The sequence below is a fragment of the Apium graveolens genome, chromosome 1 (genome assembly GCF_009905375.1).
Source record: "Apium graveolens cultivar Ventura chromosome 1, ASM990537v1, whole genome shotgun sequence".
In the NCBI taxonomy this organism is placed as follows: Eukaryota; Viridiplantae; Streptophyta; class Magnoliopsida; order Apiales; family Apiaceae; genus Apium; species Apium graveolens.
In genome coordinates, this window is record NC_133647.1 from 178,076,912 (window position 1) to 178,094,971 (window position 18,060).

Here is an 18,060-nt window from a genome sequence, read left to right on the forward strand (position 1 = left end):
CCTTGTAATCCTGAGAATTTCTCAATGAGACTGTCATTGGTCTCCACTCCTGTGGAAGAGATCTAAGGAACTTGAGGTTAGAGTCTTTTTTCTGATAAACTCTTCCATGCAACTTCAGAGCATTTAGTAGTTTTTGAAATCTACTAAAAATATCAGTGAGAGACTCACTATCTTCACAATGGAAGTGCTCATATTGCTGAATTAGCAGTTGCATCTTATTCTCCCTTACTTGCTCAGTACCATCATAAATAATCTGGATAGTGTCACAAACCTCCTTGGTTGTTTTGCAGTTAATGATGTTATCAAACATATCACCATCAACTCCATTGAACAATATATTCATGGCCTTTTTGTCTTTCTTGACTTGCTCAATATCAGGGTCTGGCCATTCATGCCTTGGTTTTGGAATAGATGGCTCATTGCCAGTTGCAGCTCTCATTGGTACATGAGGACCTCTCTCTATGCAATCCACATAGGCCTCATCTTGGGAAAGAAGATGTAGGTGCATCTTCACCTTCCAGTGGTGATAATTATCTTTGTCCAAAAAAGAAATCTAAACTCCAACATCCTTCTTGTTCATCTTGTTGTTTGTTGTGATCTTTACACTCTTTGTACTTCAAGAGCTCGCTCTGATACCAATTGTTATTCCCTAACAATACAACAAGAATTACATAAGGGGGGTTGAATATAATTCTGGCTTCTTTATCAAGATTTTAAAACAGTTCTTACTTGATAATATATATGTGTTTAATTTGCAGAGTGCGGAATAAATGATTTATATGAATCAAAACACAAAGTAATAAAAACAAAAGCTTTTAAAACTTTCTGGTGGATTGAAAGTATCTACCAGATATATATATATATGTATATATATATATATATCGAATGAGAACCCTGTGAAGCTTGAATAGCTCACAGCTGCTTACAAGTAGAACAACTAAACTTACAGAGAAATGCTACAGAATACAGCTTGAAAATGTTTCTCTGAAAATGTGAGTGCTTAGTTAGTTGCATGTTGCTCTACTAGCTACACTTGGTTTATATATCACCAAGTTTACATGACAATAAGACAAGATAATAAAACAAAATATATCTTGTCTAACTCCATGCTACTTCACTACTCTATTCCAGCATCTTTGAATATCTTCATAATAGCATGGAAATGGTAATGCTTCTTTGTTCTCAAATCCCTGCTAAACAGGCTGTCACATTCCTTTTGCAAACACTCGACGCATGTGACTGTGTTGCCACTGTCAACAGATATTTAAATTTGATCATCCGTGTGGTACATGCTTGTCATCTGTCGGGTGGCTTTGTTGATCTTCCATCGGGTAGCTTTGTTGATCATCCTTTGGGTAGCTATTTGTCACTTGACTCTATTTCACTTATGCAGAATTACAAGACATCTCATATTTATAATTAATCAACATATTCAGCATATCTACTAGTAGTCAACATGACTCATATGCTCCTACAGAATCTACACAAAGTTGTTTGCGGAAATGTGCTACAATACTTATTATTACATAAGCTACTCACTTGATGGATGTCAAATCAGCATCCGTCGGGACTATATTGAATCATCCGTCGGGACTATATTTGATCATCCGTCGAGTGCTACAAAATTCACTAAATTAAATCTACTAAGGTGTTTTGTTTAATTTATCATCAAGTTCACAACATATTCCTAACAGGTTAAAATTACCTGCGAATCATGCATATCAAATACATGAACCTATGCTAGCATGGCAAGTTCTAAACCCCTATATTCACTTTCGCTTCAATAAAGATCAACACGCTATCTTATAAGTCGCGACGCTCATAAGACGAATAAGCACAACCGATACTAGGATATCAATCAATCATCACACACCAAGATATCAAAATAATTAACTATTGAAATCCATAAGTAAATCCGTTAGAACCCCACGATAACGATTAGTACATAACCGAACTCATCATCATCACGGGTTCAGATGAAAGCATGGTATAATAAACTAGGTCTTTATAAAACTTAATTAAAGAAAACAAGTACGTAATCAAGAGTAATAGGTTCAACAAACAAGAAAACAAGCATTCAAGATTACAACTCAATTAAAGAATCACAAGTAAAAACAAGCTTTTCTTCTCCTTCATTGCATTTGTGCTCCTAGGTCTTCTCCCCGTCTTCTCCTAAGTCTCCGTTATGAAAAATGTCTTTTTAGAGTCATTATATAGCAGCCCAATCAGAATAGAAGTCCAGCAAATCAATCTTCTACTTGAATCAGGATTCTCAGAATTCGACCTGGTGCGGCCGCACGCTATCCTAGCGCAAGCGCGCCGTAACTCTGCCAACCGGCGCGAGCGCGCGCTAACACAGCGCAGGCGCACTAAGCTTCTGGAGAAAAATTATTTTCTTGTTTTCTTGGCTGGTTTTTTATGGCATTCAACGAGCAATCTTCCTAGGCACCTTCCCAACACCAATTTAGCACCAAAACAATGCTAAATCTCCTCATTCCCTTATCTATGCCTGAAATGCAAAACACTACAAAAATGTATCAAAAACACAAATAACTTGAGTACAAATCACCAATTCAAGCCTTTATGAAGCATTCTAAGTGGATACAAATGCCACTTAACAGTAGGAAGCAGATTCCTTATTGGTTTGGGTGCGTTGGAGCCTACTCAATGAATGATTATATCTTTTATGGGATATACTTTATGAGCTGTTATTTCACCGTATTTATTAATTACGAAATTAATAAATAATTAAGGCTTCAGACCTCACTAATTGAGTTTTGTTATTGGACCATATCGGGTTTAATTAATTCAACATAAATTATGCTTCTAGGCTAACTTCAGGCCCATATCAGCAATATTAACACTTACATATATATTAATTTGTATGGAAAAAAGATGTAGTAAACTTAAAAAATTACAATAATATTGTACTAATATATGAAGTTAATTTATCTGAAAGAAAATAAGTATCTACTGATTTTAAAACTAAATCAATATTAAACACTTAAATATGTATTGTTTTGTAGTTTTAATGCTAAAATATATATTATTTTAGGTACTAATGTAATAAAGTATGTATTAATTATCATAAACTAAAAATAGAGAATACAATAAATTAAAAAAGTACCTGTTATATGTGTAAGTTGTAATTGATTTTGAATTGGTTCTGGTAATCATCTGACATAAGCTTGGTACTAGTTTCAAACTTTCATCATAACTGCCATTAATTTTCTCCAAAATATTGTTTCTAGCATTCCATGCAATGTGATAGGGAATTAAGGTGTTGTGATTAGCCCAAAACTCATCATCAATCTCATTAAGGTTGGGTATAATTTTGCTATGTGATTCTATCATCTTTTCAATCAAATACTCGGCCACAAACATAAGTGGTTGGCTCCATGGTTGATCTTCAGGATGACAATCGTCTTCTCCAAAATTCTCAAGTTGTATAATTGATTCTTGAATCACACTGAATGCTTCTTCAACATTATCAACTTTTTCAGAGACCAAATTCCGGAAATTCAGATCGAGGCCATCAACATCCATATTCACAAAATCTTGATTACTTGCAACACGGGTTTCAGACATTGGACTGGACTTTTCAACATGACTTTTAAAATCGAGCACCATCTTTGAAATATTTTGCCTTAGTATGTTAGCTTTTTCAATCAAATGTGAAATTTTTCTTGGAGTGTATACTTTGGTGGATGGTTAACAAATCAACTTTTTAGGTGTTACACACCTAATTTGTGGGTTACAGATCAAGGTTGATCTTGAATCTCTGTTATAATTAACAAAAGGCAATTATATTATTAAATCAATTAGAACTGTAAAATTTTAGAAAAGAGAATAACAAGTAAACGATCAAGAAATATTAGTTATAGGATTGGATGATATAATCTCTTGAATCTTCTCCTTCTCCATTATTATGAGAGAACACAAGTGATGAGAAAACACTGACAGGAGGCAGGGGGATGTGTATTACGCGGGAGTGTAGACACTTGATAAAAAAATAAAAAAATAACTGGTTGGTAAACGCGGGAGTTGAGGAGCTACGTTTTTGTTGTGAAAGAAAACGATCACTGAGAAGTTACCTGTTGCCAATGAGTGGAGAATTAGGAAAACGGGTTCTGCTAGGAAGCAGGAACACTTGGGGTCACCGGCCGTATTCCCGTGTATCATTCAGGCCTTAACAAGCATTGCAAACCATTTGATTCTCAAACTCTTCTACTGTTGAGAAACTCACTAACAAGTAAAGCAACATAGAGGCAAGTGTATAAAGAATTTAACAAGTTTAGGCCAAGACCACAGTTAACAAAACAAAACATGCAGGTAAATAAAATCAGTAACTGAAATAACGTAGAGAGAAAGAAAGATGTACCAAAAACCATAGCTTTCAACAGTGACTGAAATAAAGGTTTACAGATACAAAACGCCAAGAAAATGATTACAGCTGAGTCACCAGGCCTTGCTCGAAGTCCTGGCTGCTCTTGAAGAGATTATTGCCCCCTACCTGCTGCGTTTGGGATGTGCGCAATATCTCCACCAGGATAAAACAGCTCGGAGTTTATGTTAACAGCAGCAACAAAACCTCCACTTCGACCAGCACCTCAGTTGCCGGAAAAAAACAGCACTTCAGGACTTATGGGAGAGAAATACAGAGAGGTTGAAGAGAAGAGATAAGAATGTAGTGTATAGTATTCATTCAGTTTAGCCTCTATTTATAGGAGAGGAAAAATGAAACTGTCCACACACTTAATGTCTGAATTAAACTGCTCCATTAATGAAAAAATCAAAACTGATCAGATTTTGAATTCATAAATGAAAAAATCAAAACTGAACAGCTTTTGAATTTAAATTATTTGTAACAGCTTTTCACATTAACACCCACATTATTATCAGAACTTAAGTTAAATTCTGATTTGACTCATCAGTACTTAAGTTCTGATTCGACTCATCAGTACTTAAGTTCTGATTCTGATATCAGAACTTGTTAAGTTCTGATTTTATTCATCAGTTCTTAAGTTCTGATTCTTATATCAGAACTTGTTACAGATCAGATTATTTGCAGGTTCAATATATTTAGACTACTAAGCCTATTTCAGAACCCAGCCCAATAATCCAATCACCGATAAATAAATTCGAATTAAAATAATTCTCAAATAAATAAAATCCTCGCCCAGGTCGCCTCGCGTACGCGAGACGCCGAGACATTCGCCCAAATCGCCCTTCGACCCGACCCGGTCCGGTCCGGTCCGGTGCGGTGCGGTGCGGTGCGTGGCGGGGCGGGGCGCGCGTGAAGCACACTACAACACAATGGACCATCACACACCTTAGTAGTTGTATACTACTCATGTGGGTAATATCATATAAAGCACACAACCCCCTTTATTTATTTCAATGTGGGACAAACATTCTCAAATTTTCCAAGCTTTTCCAAGCTACTTTCATCTCTCATTTCATATGGATTTCATTAAGAAAATTCTTAAAACCATACATGAAAATTTAAGTTCAAATATCATTGAACAATTTCCAATCATTAGATTTTAGGATTAACATCAAGAACATAATTAAATTAAGCTCTAAAATCCTAATTTTCTAACAATCCCCCACAAATCCATACAGAAATGTGATCAATTTCCCATCATGACTTGTTTTTCAGAGTCGGTACCCTTCCGGGTTTGAACCCTCCTAATTCCTCTACTTCAATGGCTATCGGACTCAGATGGAATGTTTCACCTTGAATCTTAATCCGTTTAGTATAACCATATTCCATAGACGACGACAAGTCAAAGGTTATGGTGCCAATCTACGGCTTTGAGACATTAATGGTCATGTCTCGATCCTGTTCGTCGAATGCTTCAAGGATTAACCCTATCCTCTAATTGCGACCACACAATTACATTCGCTTAGCTGGGCATCTCCAGAGATATACTGCCTCTATCTCGTCAAATGACTTGATCCCATTCAGAGTTTCAACACTCTTGCTTTTCTGGCAGTGTCAGTACCTTCTAGGTTTACAGGGGATAGACTCAGATACTATAGTATCATCTATGTAGCAAAGGTACTACCAACTCATCCTTACAGCTTGTTATTACCCATTGAATACACTTCAAGGGATCTCCTCTCATGTGTATTGGGTTCCCACTGTTGATGAATTATGATGGGTTGACAATCCCATCCCCAACCTTGACTTAAGGACCACTGCAGGTTCCAGTCCTTTAGTAAGAGGATCAGCTATATTATTCTGAGTTCCTATGAACTCTATAGCTATGATCCTATCAGTCACTAAACCCCTTATAGACTTGAGTCTAACTTGGATGTGTCTCTTAGTTTTAGCATTATGCTTTTTACTGCTAATCTTGTCGATAGTTGTTCGACTATCACAGTGAATAGCAATAGCAGGAAGCGGTCTGCTTACTACAGGTATTGCAGACATAAGTCCATGTAACCATTCAGCCTCCGTCCCTGTGGCATCAAGTGCACACAACTCAGCCTCAAAAGTAGACCGAGTAACAATAGTCTGTCTGCTTGACTTCCAGGATATTGCTCCACCAGCCAAGGTGAACACGTATCCAGTCACTCCATTGGAACCAGACTTCTTAGCTATCCAACTTGCATCACTGTACCCTTCAAGCACACCAGGAAATCTCCTGTAGTGTAAACTAAGGTACATTGTGCCTTTTAGATATCTAAGTACTCTATCAAGAGCATCCCAATGAGTTCTGTTTGGACAGCTTGTATATCTCGCCAATTTAGACACAGAATATGAAATATCTGGTCTAGTACAGTTAGCAAGATACTGCAAGCTCCCAATAATCTGAGAATACCTTAACTGAGACACAGGCACTCCTGAAGTATTCTTGACAAGGGCAACTTTCGAATCATAAGGTGTACTAGCGATTCTACACTGTGAATAACCATATTTCTCAAGTATAGATTTCTCTATATAATGAGATTGAGTCAAGGTTATTCCTTCAGTGGACTGAATCAATTTGATTCCAAGAATCACACTTGCCTCACCCATATCCTTCATTTCAAAATGCCTTTTCAAGAATTCTTTAGTCTCGTTAATAATCTCAATATTGGTTCCAAACAATAAAATATCATCCACATATAGGCACAAGATAACACACTCATTACCTTTAACTTTAGTGTAGACACACTTATCACTTTCATTAATCTTATAACTGAAAGGCAATATAGTTTCATCAAACTTTTTATGCCAATCTCTGGGAGCTTGTTTCAAGCCATAGATGGACTTGATCAACTTACATACTTTCCTTTCATTGCCTGATGCAACAAATCCATCAGGCTGATCCATATAAATCTCTTCCTCAAGTTCACCATGAAGAAAAGCTGTCTTTACATCCATCTGATGAATGATAAGACCATGGACTGAAGCCAATGCTATAAGCATTCGGATTGTTACCATTCTTGCAACCGGAGAGTATGTATCAAAATAATCAATTCCTTCCTTTTGCTTAAAACCCTTAGCTACCAGTCTAGCTTTGTACTTATCTATTGAGCCGTCAGGATTCAACTTCCTTTTAAAGACCCATTTGCACCCAATAGTAGAACACCCAGGAGGGAGATCAACCAACTCCCATGTTCCATTGGAAACAATAGAGTCAATTTCACTCTTGACAGCGCCCTTCCAGTGCCTTGACTCAGAAGAATCCATAGCTTGCCGGAAAGTTAAAGGTTCATCCTCGATATTGTAAGTGATGAAATCACCTCCAAAATCCTTGACTATTTTCGCACGCTTACTTCTCCTTGGTTCCTCTAATTCCTTAGGAATAGAGCTACTACTAGGTTCCGCCCCCACATTTGTCATCTTTTCCACATGATCAGGAATAGAACTTGATGTGTGAGTAGGATCTTCCTCAGAAGTCGTTTCAGGTATTCCAGTCTTCATAGGGTAGACATCCTCAAAGAATGTCGCATCTCGAAATTCAACTATCGTGTTTGCCACTATACCATCTATGTCAGATTTTAACACTAAAAATCTCATAGCTGTAGTGGTTTCAAGATAACCCAGAAAGATACAGTCAACAGTCTTTGGACCTAGTTTCTTTCTCTTGTGTTCAGGAACAAGCACCTTAGCAAGGCACCCCCACACACGAAGATACTTAAGACTAGTCATCCTGCCTTTCCATAACTCCAAGGGTGTTTTATCCATGTGTTTCAGAGGGACTCTATTCAAAATATGGCAAGCCGTATTTAGAGCCTCTCCCCACATGTATTTAGGCAACCCAGAGTTAATAAGCATACTATTAATCATATCTTTAAATGTTCTGTTCTTTCGCTCAGCAACCCCATTAGACTCAGGTGTGTATGGTGGAGTAACTTCATGAACTATACCATTGTTTGCACAAAATTCATTAAAAGCATTACTCGTATACTCACCACCTCTATCAGATCTCAATCTTTTAAGTAACTTACTAGTTTGTTTTTCTACTTCAGTTTTATATATAATGAATTTACTAAGTGCTTCATCCTTATGTCTAAGTAAATAAACATAACAATATCTACTACTATCATCTATAAAAGTAATGAAGTATCTAAACTGGTCCTTGGTCAACACACCACCAAATTCACAAATATCAGTGTGTACTAAATCTAACAAGTCTGAATCCCTAACAACATTATGAAAAGGTTTCCTTATCTGTTTAGCAGACACACATACTTGACATTTAGAATTCTTTTCTATGGTATATTTTGGAATCAACTCTAAGTTCATCATGTTCTTAAGAGCACCAAAGTTTAAATGACCTAGTCTAGCATGCCATATATTTGAGGATTTAATACAATTAACAGTAGGAATAACATTATTATTCAAACTTCCCAAAACGGGATCCGCATTAATAACAAATAAACCATTTGACAAGTAACCCTTGCCAAAGAATGTACCAGTGTGAATAAGAACTACTTTATTACACTTGAACGAAATTTCAAAACCACTAGAAACTAAACAGCTTCCACTTATTATATTTCTACGCATGTCGGGAACATGATGCACTCTCGTCAGAGATAGAATACGTCCTGAAGGGAACTTCAAATCCACGTTTCCAACTCCATGTACTTGAGCAACACTAGCATTCCCCATCTTCACAGTCAAGCTATGACTCTGTTGATAAGATACAAATAAACTAATATCAGCACAAATATGTACATTAGCTCCAGTATCTATCAACCATTCATTTGACAGATAGGTAGAAAATATCACAGGGTTGTAGGATACATACCGGTCAACGTTGGTTTCAGAAGCCGTAGCCTCACCAACAACCATGTTCACTACAGGCCCACTTGCGGTTCCAAGCACAACATTTGCTTGTGCTACCTCGGTTTTCTTCGCTTTCTTCGTAGGGCAGTCCTTACTCCAGTGCCCAACCTGCCCACAAGACCAGCATGGTTTGTTTGCCTTGGGTTTCTTGGCCTTGTCACTCTTAGGTTTATTACTATTAGCTTTCTTAGCAAAAGCCTTCCTCTTTTGTCCTACAGTTACTATGTTTACCTTCGAGGTACCGTGTTCAGTTGGCATCACATGTCCCTGTTTGGACTTGTGTTGTTCTTGCACCGAGATGTCCAGCATAAGGTTGGTCCAGGTGATCTCTCCTTTCTGTCTTTTCAGGGAGAGAGAGAACTCTTCCCAAGACTTCGGGAGCTTTTCAATCACACTCATCACCTTGAACTTCTCCGGGAGATTCATTCCAGACTCCTTCAAAGCATGCACTATCATCTCGAACTCATGCACCTGCTCAGTCATGGACTTATTGTCCACCAGCTTGAACTCGAGGAACCTTGCCACAGAATACTTTTCTAGACCTTGTGAGTCAGTATTATGTGTCTGGTCCAGCTTCTCCCATAAGAGTTTTGCAGAGTAGGCATCAGAAGAATAGACATCAAACAAAGTGTTTGTTAGTGCCTCCAGAATGGCCGCCCTAGCCACTCCATCCTTCTCAGCCCACTTCGCAAAAGCCTTAACTGTGTCAGCCTTCTCTTGATCCACTACTGGTTTCTCATATTCCACAACCGGCCACAGACCCTTTATAGTCAACCACAACTTCATCCTTTTCTGCCAGCGAGAAAAGCCAATGCCACCGTTGAATTTCTCCGGTAAACCGGTTAGTTCAACAGCTTGTGGGAAACTATAGGTGGTCCAATCAATGGCCCCAGCAGTTACACTCGAACTGCTACCACCACCAACGATAACCTCACTTTCGTTAACCATTATGCTAAATTCTAAATAACCAATAATCTCTTCAAGAATGTTGAGAAACTCACTAACAAGTAAAGCAACATAGAGGCAAGTGTATAAAGAATTTAACAAGTTTAGGCCAAGACCACAGTTAACAAAACAAAACATGCAGGTAAATAAAATCAGTAACTGGAATAACGTAGAGAGAAAGAAAGATGTACCCAAAACCATAGCTTTCAACAGTGACTGAAATAAAGGTTTACAGATACAAAACGCCAAGAAAATGATTACAGCTGAGTCACCAGGCCTTGCTCGAAGTCCTGGCTGCTCTTGAAGAGATTATTGCCCCCTACCTGCTGCGTTTGGGATGTGCGCAATATCTCCACCAGGATAAAACAGCTCGGAGTTTATGTTAACAGCAGCAACAAAACCTCCACTTCGACCAGCACCTCAGTTGCCGGAAAAAAACAGCACTTCAGGACTTATGGGAGAGAAATACAGAGAGGTTGAAGAGAAGAGATAAGAATGTAGTGTATAGTATTCATTCAGTTTAGCCTCTATTTATAGGAGAGGAAAAATGAAACTGTCCACACACTTAATGTCTGAATTAAACTGCTCCATTAATGAAAAAATCAAAACTGATCAGATTTTGAATTCATAAATGAAAAAATCAAAACTGAACAGCTTTTGAATTTAAATTATTTGTAACAGCTTTTCACATTAACACCCACATTATTATCAGAACTTAAGTTAGACTCATCAGTACTTAAGTTCTGATTCTGATATCAGAACTTGTTAAGTTCTGATTTTATTCATCAGTTCTTAAGTTCTGATTCTTATATCAGAACTTAAATAAATAAAATCCTCGCCCAGGTCGCCTCGCGTACGCGAGACGCCGAGACATTCGCCCAAATCGCCCTTCGACCCGACACGACCCGACCCGACCCGGTCCGGTCCGGTGCGTGGCGGGGCGGGGCGCGCGTGAAGCACACTACAACACAATGGACCATCACACACCTTAGTAGTTGTATACTACTCATGTGGGTAATACCATATAAAGCACACAACCCCCTTTATTTATTTCAATGTGGGACAAACATTCTCAAATTTTCCAAGCTTTTCCAAGCTACTTTCATCTCTCATTTCATATGGATTTCATTAAGAAAATTCTTAAAACCATACATGAAAATTTAAGTTCAAATATCATTGAACAATTTCCAATCATTAGATTTTAGGATTAACATCAAGAACATAATTAAATTAAACTCTAAAATCCTAATTTTCTAACATCTACAGCTAAGAAAGTAACAGTATGTGGATTTCTCCATCTCTGCCCAAACATGCCCTCGTTCCACTCTTACCAAAGTAGCCAAAAATATACGATAGGATATATTTACAGTATGCTTACCCCTCAAGCATGTGGTTGCCCAGCTAATACCCCTGCTCTAGCCAAAATGTGGTCAGCAATGTTCAACCTCCTTACTAGCCAACAAGACGAAAAGGCGGGAGAGATGACTGTGCTTCTTCTCCGCCATACTACATAACATACAACTGCCATTCTCATGTGACGGCCATAGCTTGTCCATACTAATATAAAATGCTCCTTATTTAGTGACCAGCCGAAGAACAAATAAACAATGTGGCAGTCTTTCAGCCCATGCATTAGCGGCGCCCAAGGAGAGGAAGGAAAAGTCTTTCAAAAACTGGAAAGCACAAGAAGCAGAGATCCCCTCAACCTCTGTCTCCATGACTCCATGTGATGTGGTTCTGTCCTCCACATAACTTTGGTTGATCATCAAGAAAAAACTGCATCTCCTCCCTATCTGTATTCACCCGAGTCCAAAAGTTGTTACCACGACCAAACACATTTACAACAGTTGTTATCGCAAGCTAATAGGGTTGAACTTATATAACATTTAGGGTCTTTTCCAGGGGGGTCTATTTCATGCATATGTAAGTTCGGCTACTCGCTATTAAGTTTGAACTAATATGCTATTATCACCGCATTATACCATCTTGTCTTTGGCTTCTGAGATAAATCATAAAGAGATGCTTGTCTAATGCATGTCTCATTCTACCTTCCATTCTAACATAACCTTCTGGCTTCTAACAATAATACCAAAATCTTACACGCAAAACATAAATAGAATTTTAGAATTATTATCTCAAAGGCTTATGCATGATATTTTAGCTAGGAATATCTCAAACTGATTTGTTTAAGCCTAATACACGAACATTATTTTGGGGATATAGATTTGAACAGAGTGTATCGATTTCATGTTAAAACTTCAAGCCGAAGTCCCAAACTAAAAATCCTCTTTAAGTTTGTTCTATACAACATTTTCAGCGCTTCTTGACTTGTGGCTGCTACTGGCTTGTACAATGAAAAACAAATTCTCAATAGTTGCTTTGTAATATCCTAATTCCACCTCAAGTATCCCTAACGCCATCACTGGTGTGTACTGTCAATGGACATTACTAATTTTCATGAAATTTACAAAATGGATCAATGGACATTAATAATTTCATTTATTCCCTATTGCTCATTTATCAGATAATGTATGCCATGGCTTATGGTAATATTGGGATCAAGGTGGAATGCAGTCGATAAAAGTGGCAGTACGGTGCTCCTACTACGCTTCAAGGTTGATCATAAGTTTGGAATGCAACACCAGAAGGAAAGCTAGTTACTATTTACACCCATAAAACATCAGGGAAGGTAGCTGGATAAGAAGTGGTTAAGAAGCAGAACATTTCATTAACAACACTAGCAAATTCAGAATGCACAAAGGAACAAGGTAACAAACCACTTAAAATTACACAAAGATCAGTAGAGCATAGCTAAAAGATACAGAAATGAGAATTCAATTATACTATACATCAGGTGGCTCGTTTACTGTAAGAAGGAACAAGGCAACAAAAGGTACCTTCTTGGTTATCTCCTCATTAACAAAATCTTTTCACTTCCTAGTCAGAACCCTAGAATCATAATCGAATTTCAAGTGCATACCACATATATGTAACTGAATTTATATTTTTGTAACCAACACAATATGTGTAATCAGAATACTCAAAAAACTCAGTAGATCGACCGAAAATTTCATCATTGCTCGTCCTGCTAGCTAACAGATATTGTCTATTTCGACCTTCCTTTCCTCAGTTTTGAGTGCCTCCAAATATTTCATGTCATCTCCTAAAACTGTTTCATACTCAGAGTATAAGCATGAGAAGATAGTATCATGATTCAGTGGATAGATAAACGTAAAACTTACAAAAAAGTCATAAATGAACTAACACCTGACTTCTTTTAATTGTGCGAACTTAAAACTTTTTATGTTAGACTATTGGGTTTTAGAAGTCGGTGGAAAACTTGATCATGCCAATATATAGATAAAATGAAACACAGAAAAGAGGATCAGTGATCAGCCTGGTGGCAAACATGTACACCGCCTCAGTAATGATGCTCAAAAAAAAATCAGCTAGGATTGTAGCATACTAAGTGAAAATCAACCGGTTTCCATCTAATTTAAATTATAACGAACTATGGAAAAAAATCCCGTAGCACTAAGAGTAAGCATAGACTAAACTCACAGAAAATTGTAATCTTGTGTTCACAGCACTCTGCTCTGAGTCAGAGAGAAAACAGTAAGAGAAGACCAACCTTTTATTTTCAACTAATAATATTTATCTGGAAACTAATTGCATATAGGTAATTATATATTACATTTCTTCATTTTGAACTCCTACTGAAAAAAAGGTTTTGCTCCAGGTCTGTCCAATAATAGGGCCTTGAGTAAAGTTTACTGAATAAAGTAAAACTTAACACATATTGATTTAGCGCCATTTGTACTCCCTTTACGAGAGGTCACACCTGTCATTCTATGCTAGGAAATTAACATCGTGGCATTGTGTGTATTACTCTCTCAGTTTGAATTTGTTTTCTTTGCATCATGTAGCAGATATACTAGGGGAAAAAAGAAAATCTTTAACCAGTTTCCAAGTCTTTGGTTTATAATCTTTTTCCAAGTCTTCAATATGTTATCTAGTATCACATAAATAGAGATTAGTTGTAAACTAACTACAAACTTTAGCAGGTGGACATACCCTGTCTATATACAGGAGCTTAAAGTCAGCTAAAAGGATAGAACTAAAGAAGAGAAGTCCTAATGCATTAGGTACAACATAAACTACTTGTCAAAAGACTAGATTTGGTGTAGAAGATGAAACATTTATAACTACTATTTTGTTATATATGTTCTAGATAATATACATTACCTGCTACTATTTCACTTTCCCTTATTAATTTTTTACTCCCTCTAGCTCTATATAAAGATTGTCATCAACATTGCTCATATATACATCCCTTCCTTTTCTTTCATATCAAAAAAATTGAAGTAATCACTCTTCAGCATGGCCTTAGCAGCTGTTTGTCTTATTGTTAGCTTGTTAGTAGTTCCTGCAGCTCATGCTGTCGATCATATTGTTGGAGGCAGTGGTGGTTGGAATCAAGGGGTAAATTATGCTAACTGGGCTTCCAGCGAAAAATTTGCAGTAGGCGACAATCTCAGTAAGTTTAACACTTTGTTTGTTTTTTGAAAGTTAAGTTTAACACTTAGTAGTGAAGAATGAAAACATGTTAAAACAATTGGCTAATTTAAATTGCATGCTTTTATATATTAGGATTGCTTTAGATGTCCCAAACATTTACAGAACATTGTAGTTAATTTTAATGCAGTAGTTGACCATGTACAACGTATACTTCAAATCGTTCAATCTATGCATGATCACTATCACGTCGTGTACTATCTAGTATGTTTTGGGATCATTGGCATATATTTTGGTTATTTTAGCAAAAACATGTACTGAAGTGTAAAATTTGATGAGCAGTATTCAATTACGGGTCCTCCCACAGTGTGGATGAAGTAAGTCAATCCGATTACAATTCTTGTACTGCTGGAAATGCACTAAATGCGTACACAGGAGGCCAAAACACAGTCGCATTGAAAAAGTCAGGTCCAATGTATTTTCTGTGCCCATCATTTGGTCACTGTGGTGGTGGCATGAAATTAAGCATCACCGTGGCAGCTGCTTCCACGCCCACCACGCCAACAGCAACGCCACCTACCACCCCCGGATCGCCATCCACTCCAAAAGACTCGCCTAGTGGAGCAATTAGTGACTCTGGTTACATAAACAAGTTGGTGCTAGGACTTTCTATTGTTTGCGCAGGTCTTATGGGATTTATGAGCTAGAGAAGAGGCAGTGCTCTAGTTTAATTACTTCGTTGTAACGCTGTATTTGTGCTGTGTCAATACCATTGGATGAATAAACGTTACTTTATATTCATCATCATATTCAACAACTTTTAATAAAATAGAGGATAGCAAGCAAATGTAAAATTAAAACCATGATCACAATCATACGCAATTATATATAATTCAAAAGAGATCTAAATTTTCGAATAAGAAGAGGTAAATTGCCAGTAATCAAGGATGGTTCTCAAAATTTTCTAATTATCGGTTAAACCATAGGGGCGATATCCTTACTCTTAGGATAATAATCAAGGCATGTGCGCATCTTACCCACTTAGACTTCATTTTAGAAGCAGAATACATATGTTTGTTTTGGTTACTAATGTGTGGGTTCGTCATTTCATTAAGAATCAGGCTTAGACTATTCTGTCTCTGCATTAAGTGGTTGCTTGTGGCTGTTTCCAGCACAAACTTATATATTATGAAACAACCTATAATTGATTTATTTTTTCCGGTTTTAGCATCAAGAGTGATCACAGGACCCTTTCCTATGAAATAATAGACTTCTGCAAGAAGAGTGGCAGCTCAAACTGCCCTGATAAAAATGGAGTTGGTTCAGTGTGCATCACAGTGTGGTCTCACCTTCCTACATGATATGAATTTCTCTTTATTGCAAAATTGAATTTCAATCTAGGACAAGCGTAAATTCAATTCAACTTACTCCATTTATTAGTCTGCTCTAATGTCGCTGAAATCTATGAGACGGCTTAAGAAGATACTCCAGTCAGATATCATGTTTTTGTACCTACTAAATTGTAGTAAGGTTTTCCAAGTGTTCCCATTCTATAAATTTTGTTACTCAGTTATTCATATGTATGTGGTGAATGATAAGTAACAAGATTAGAGAAAGCTCTGATATATTTGGTTCAATTGCAGATAAAAGTAATTACCTAAATTAAATAAGAATTAATGATAGTTTTCCGAAACGGTAGCTATATATCTCCAGATCAGTATTTAAAAGTACTGAAAGTAAAGCACTAACATCATCCAAACGTTTTGGCATTTTCTGGTACTCTTCAACATTTCTTCCTAAATCCTCTGGACAACTTCAATCTCTAAGTTCTTTAGTTTTTCGTTTCCATCTGAAATGAGAAATCCAAGAAACCATTTGTTCATTAAAATCAAGCTCAGCCAAGGTTCAAGTACACATTCTACTTCATTTTGAGGTAAGAACCTAGTTGCTAGATGAGCTACAGCCTACAGCATTACGTACTCTACAAACATGACTATGTGAAGGGACTAAAACTACAACTCATAATATACATGTCTTTAATGGTTAATCAACTAGTGTCGTTGCTTTCCTCCTATCACTATAGCCTGCACCGCACACCAATTCTATAGCATCAAACTGAAGTCTGGTAGCCACCAACGCAACAAAGTGTGCCGCTGTTACCTCTGCCATATCTGCTTTCCATCTACCCTTAAACCTCTCTACCCCTACTGTTAACAGCTCCCTCACTATAACAGCAGTTTCAACATTTTTTTTCACCTTCCAGCTGCGTGGTACCTGCCAACTGGAGAAAGAAGGAACAGTCCTTAGAGCAACTACAATGATGTTTGCCCATGTTGGACCTTAATTCTTCATTGTTATTGAGGAATGGCCGATCTACAACAAAGCACAAGCAAAGCTGCGCTTCCAAATACTAAGGACGTCTCTAGCGTCAAACAGGCAAAAGTAAGGCTCCAATGACACCAGTCGCCCTGTTACAAATGAAGAAGGCATACGCAAAAAGAAATTGCTCGTTTACAAAAAGAGCTAGTCGAGGTCTCAGAGGGTCACACCTCCTCAGAATACCAAACGGACAACTATGAGTTCTCATTGAGGACATTTATGGGAAGCGAGTATACAAGAGCTGAGGACTCTTCACCATGGTTTTCATATAAAAGGCGTAGACGCAAGCCGGAGACCTACGAGTCATCGGATGATGAGGATTATCATGACGAAAGAAAGTCGACTTCCAAACACCTCACAGAGGACGAGGTCGTACTGTTCAAAGACTTTATTAAGACCCAATCAGGGGAGATCGAGACCTCCTCGGAGAGTCCTCTGTCGAAACGAATAAAAAAAGCAAAAATTACCCGCCGACTTCATCCATCCATTCAATGGTCGTACGGCGTTCTATGGTCTCTCCTACATAGCGAAATGCCAATATTTCTCTGACATGCTTGAAAGGTCCAAAACTAATGTGTTACGATCCATTGAATCGTGGTCTACTAAAAAACAAATTCAAGTCACGATTCTCAATCAATAAAGAGGGAAGGAAAATGACAGCCTCGCTCATCAACATTCACCAAAGACCAAATGAAAATCTCCGAGAGTACCTAAATCGGTTTCGAGCTAAAAAAATCCAGATCCCTGACTTTATAAAAAAAATTAGCACTGAATAACCTGGCAGCTGGTGTTGATAGAGGGCGTCATAATCTGATGTTGGAAGAATTCTTTGAAAAAAGCCCTTCAACACTCCAAGCAGCCATAGAGCTATTTGAACACAGGTTAACATTGCAAGAAGCAGTTAGTAGCGTACAGTCATCCAGGTCCCCGAGGTC

At 37.6% G+C, this 18,060-nt stretch overlaps 1 protein-coding gene across 1 annotated transcript; it reads left to right on the forward strand.

The window, feature by feature from the left end:
* The first annotated feature begins 14,517 nt into the window (after nt 1-14,517).
* On the forward strand, nt 14,518-15,547 carry LOC141722396 (mavicyanin-like). The gene is made up of 2 exons (XM_074525040.1): nt 14,518-14,768; nt 15,089-15,547. Exons 1-2 carry the CDS (start codon nt 14,612-14,614, stop codon nt 15,451-15,453), a joined length of 522 nt encoding a protein of 173 aa, XP_074381141.1. The 5' UTR covers nt 14,518-14,611; the 3' UTR covers nt 15,454-15,547.
* The last annotated feature ends 2,513 nt before the right edge of the window (nt 15,548-18,060 follow it).